The sequence below is a fragment of the Alligator sinensis genome, unplaced genomic scaffold (assembly GCF_000455745.1).
Source record: "Alligator sinensis unplaced genomic scaffold, ASM45574v1 scaffold819_1, whole genome shotgun sequence".
Lineage (NCBI taxonomy): Eukaryota > Metazoa > Chordata > Crocodylia > Alligatoridae > Alligator > Alligator sinensis.
The window spans coordinates 329,520-332,239 of NW_005843030.1; the positions used below are offsets into that span (position 1 = coordinate 329,520).

The 2,720-nt window shown below is 39.7% G+C and overlaps 1 protein-coding gene across 1 annotated transcript in view; it reads left to right on the forward strand.

The window, feature by feature from the left end:
• Positions 1-2,720, forward strand: part of LOC102383584 (sperm-associated antigen 17-like) — a gene marked incomplete at its 3' end in the record, with an annotated part of 368,781 nt that overhangs the window by 261,528 nt on the left and 104,533 nt on the right. Inside the window, exons 17-19 of the mRNA XM_025193226.1 lie at positions 399-460; positions 1,175-1,291; positions 1,699-1,853. Of these exons, the coding sequence (XP_025049011.1) occupies positions 399-460; positions 1,175-1,291; positions 1,699-1,853 (334 nt within the window). The remainder of the gene's footprint in view (positions 1-398; positions 461-1,174; positions 1,292-1,698; positions 1,854-2,720) is intronic.

The window sequence follows — 2,720 nt, forward strand, 5'->3', positions numbered from 1 at the left end:
TTTGTCTTCATTCCACCTTTCAAAAACAAGTGTGTGGCTTATTCAGGGTGAATGGGGAGGTATACAAGAAAATACAGTAACTCTCTCTTTGTACATCTCTTTGTACAAAGCATACTATCAGTATTTTCTTCCTTTCTGTAGAATCAATTAATGATCACCACTTATGACACAACTGTGGAACTGATAGATCAATTGGAGGCCCTATGTTCTTCAGCACGGTCAAAAGGTTTTTAGCATCATCAGAGCAGGGCCTAATACATAATGACAAAGCAAAGTTAAAAGAGATACACAAAACATTATGGTGGGTGGGCAAGAGTGTGGCCCCAACACGAGTAATATTGCAGAATTAAGTAAGCCACAAAATAACAAAGCATATTTCTTTTGTGTTCAATTTTCAGTGCATTTAGAAAAGAATGACAGAGGTGGAGGAGATGATCTGGTTGATCCTCTTTTAAAGGAAGTAAGTGATTGGTTTCCACACTTCAGAAATTATAATTGTAGTGAATGGAATACATTATGCTCTATAATGTGACATGAAGGAAGATGCTCTACAAAGCAAATTGCTACTGTTGGGGATTCCTTGGCAAATCTCTGAGGGTTGATTCTGTAATGTTTTGTGATGAAGCCCAACAGCTTTTATATAGTGTAAAATCAGTGTCGGGTAATTCTGTAATAATCCAAACTACCTAAGGCAGGGGAGGGGGTAAAAGGAACCTTCCCCTGGCAAGTCTGTGCTAGCCTCATTGACTCTACATGGTTAATTTTAGCTTGGAAGCTTGAAAGAAACTGTCAAACTGTGTCCCACTAACATACTATGTGGCTTGACATCCTCACAAACACCTGTCTGCCGTATAGACCAAGATAAGTGAAACCATGTTAAAGTGACTTCACAGGACCTGCCTATAAGTCTGTAATTGCTTACAGGACCCAGAAGCATATAACCTAACAATAAAAATATTTAGATTTAGTTGTCCATAAAAAAGTCAAAAGCAAAACTTTTTGGCAATTTTTGTTCTTACTAAAACATTGCCATATGGGTTTACTTGTGTGCAACTTTATGTAATTAATTGTGATACTGCACAGGATGCTGTCATCTAAGCCAAAAGATTACACTCAGTATAAAACAAATGAATGCAGAATTTTTTATTTCATTGTTGTTTTGGTGCACTTTGAGGTGAATCCAGAAAAGAAAGGCCTAAGGATAGAATTAGTGGATATACAACAGATTCAGCAGCGGTGTTTGACAGATTGGACTTTTGCCGAACATCTTCAGCCACATGTTCTTCTCCAGGTATTTATGAGCTGTGTTTTTTACAGGAATAATGACTTGGAGATATGTAAGATACAGTGTTTTTCCCAGTATATAAGCAGAATACAGTGTATTTCCAAGCTAGTCCAAGATCAGATTTAGACCAGTTAAAAGGTTACCAAAGTCATTATTCAGTAACTTCAATAGTTTTTCAGGCTTTGGATACACTTTACTTTTGTAGCACTATGTATGACCTTATAGTGTTACAAAAAATAAGTTTCCATATGTTCAGGCTATTTGTGGTACTTATTATAAAGAAAGTGGGATTTATTATAAAGAAGATTATAAAGAAAGTGGATCTGTCACAAAAATGGTGTATCCACTGCAAAAAACTTATAGGAGTTAGATATGCTACTTCTATGTATGTCCTAAGCGTTCATTTTTTTCAGGTCCTTCACAAAGCAACACAGCAGTATAGGTGCATTGATTCCTATCACCACACCCAAGATAACTCTCTGCTTATAGTCCTTCACAATCCCCAGAATAAACATCATCAGTGCTGGGAATCCTGGAATATTGCACTGCACTCAGATGTTGGATTCAGGTAATAAGTTGGGTTTTTTTAGATATTATCTGTAAACAGGCACTTCGGATTAAAGCTTAGTAATGGCAAAGGGTTTTAGGTTGTAGCCGTGTTGGTCTAAGGACATAGGCAGACTAGGTTCCTTGGGTGAATTTGATATCTTTTATTAGACCAACCCAATTAGTTGGAGAATAGTTATTAAGCGAGCTTTCGGGTTCAAAAACCCTTCGTCAGGCTAAGGAAGTTTCAGCAGTCGGTGTGTGCTCTTCCTGGATGGAATGAAAAGTAAAGAAGCCAGGGGCTGGGCTGGGCTGGGCAGGGGAGTCAGTTGCCAGGCAGATTATAATGTATCAAAAATCCAATGTCTATGTTTAGTCCATGATCTCTAGTATCCAGAAGGTTGATGAAATGGAGCTCATAGGCTCATCTCTGGGAAGTGTTGTGTAAGTTTTCCTTGAGGATCAGGGCTGGGAGACTGGAGAGAGAGTGGCCCTCCTGTGAGAAATGTGGCCCCACAGGTAATTGGGTATTTCTGTCTTTGATAGATTTCCGGTGTGCGTTCATTCTGGTGCGCAGTTTTTGTTTGGTCTCTCCTACGTATTTTCCATCAGGGCATTTGGTGCATTGGATGAGGTATATTACATTTCTGGAGGTGCAGCTGTAAGATCCTGGGATGCTGATGGCTCTGTTGTGGGGTGTAGTAATTGTGGGGGTGGTGGAGACGTGTTGGCAGGTTTTGCATTTCTTGTCATGGCACGGTCTGGATCCTTGTGGTGTGTTCTGGGCTTGAGGAAGTTTGCTTCTGGTGATGAGGTTGGTGAGGTTCGGTGCTTGTCTGAAGGCTAGGATGGGTGGCTCTGGGAAGATCTTTTTAAGAATAGGGTCTCT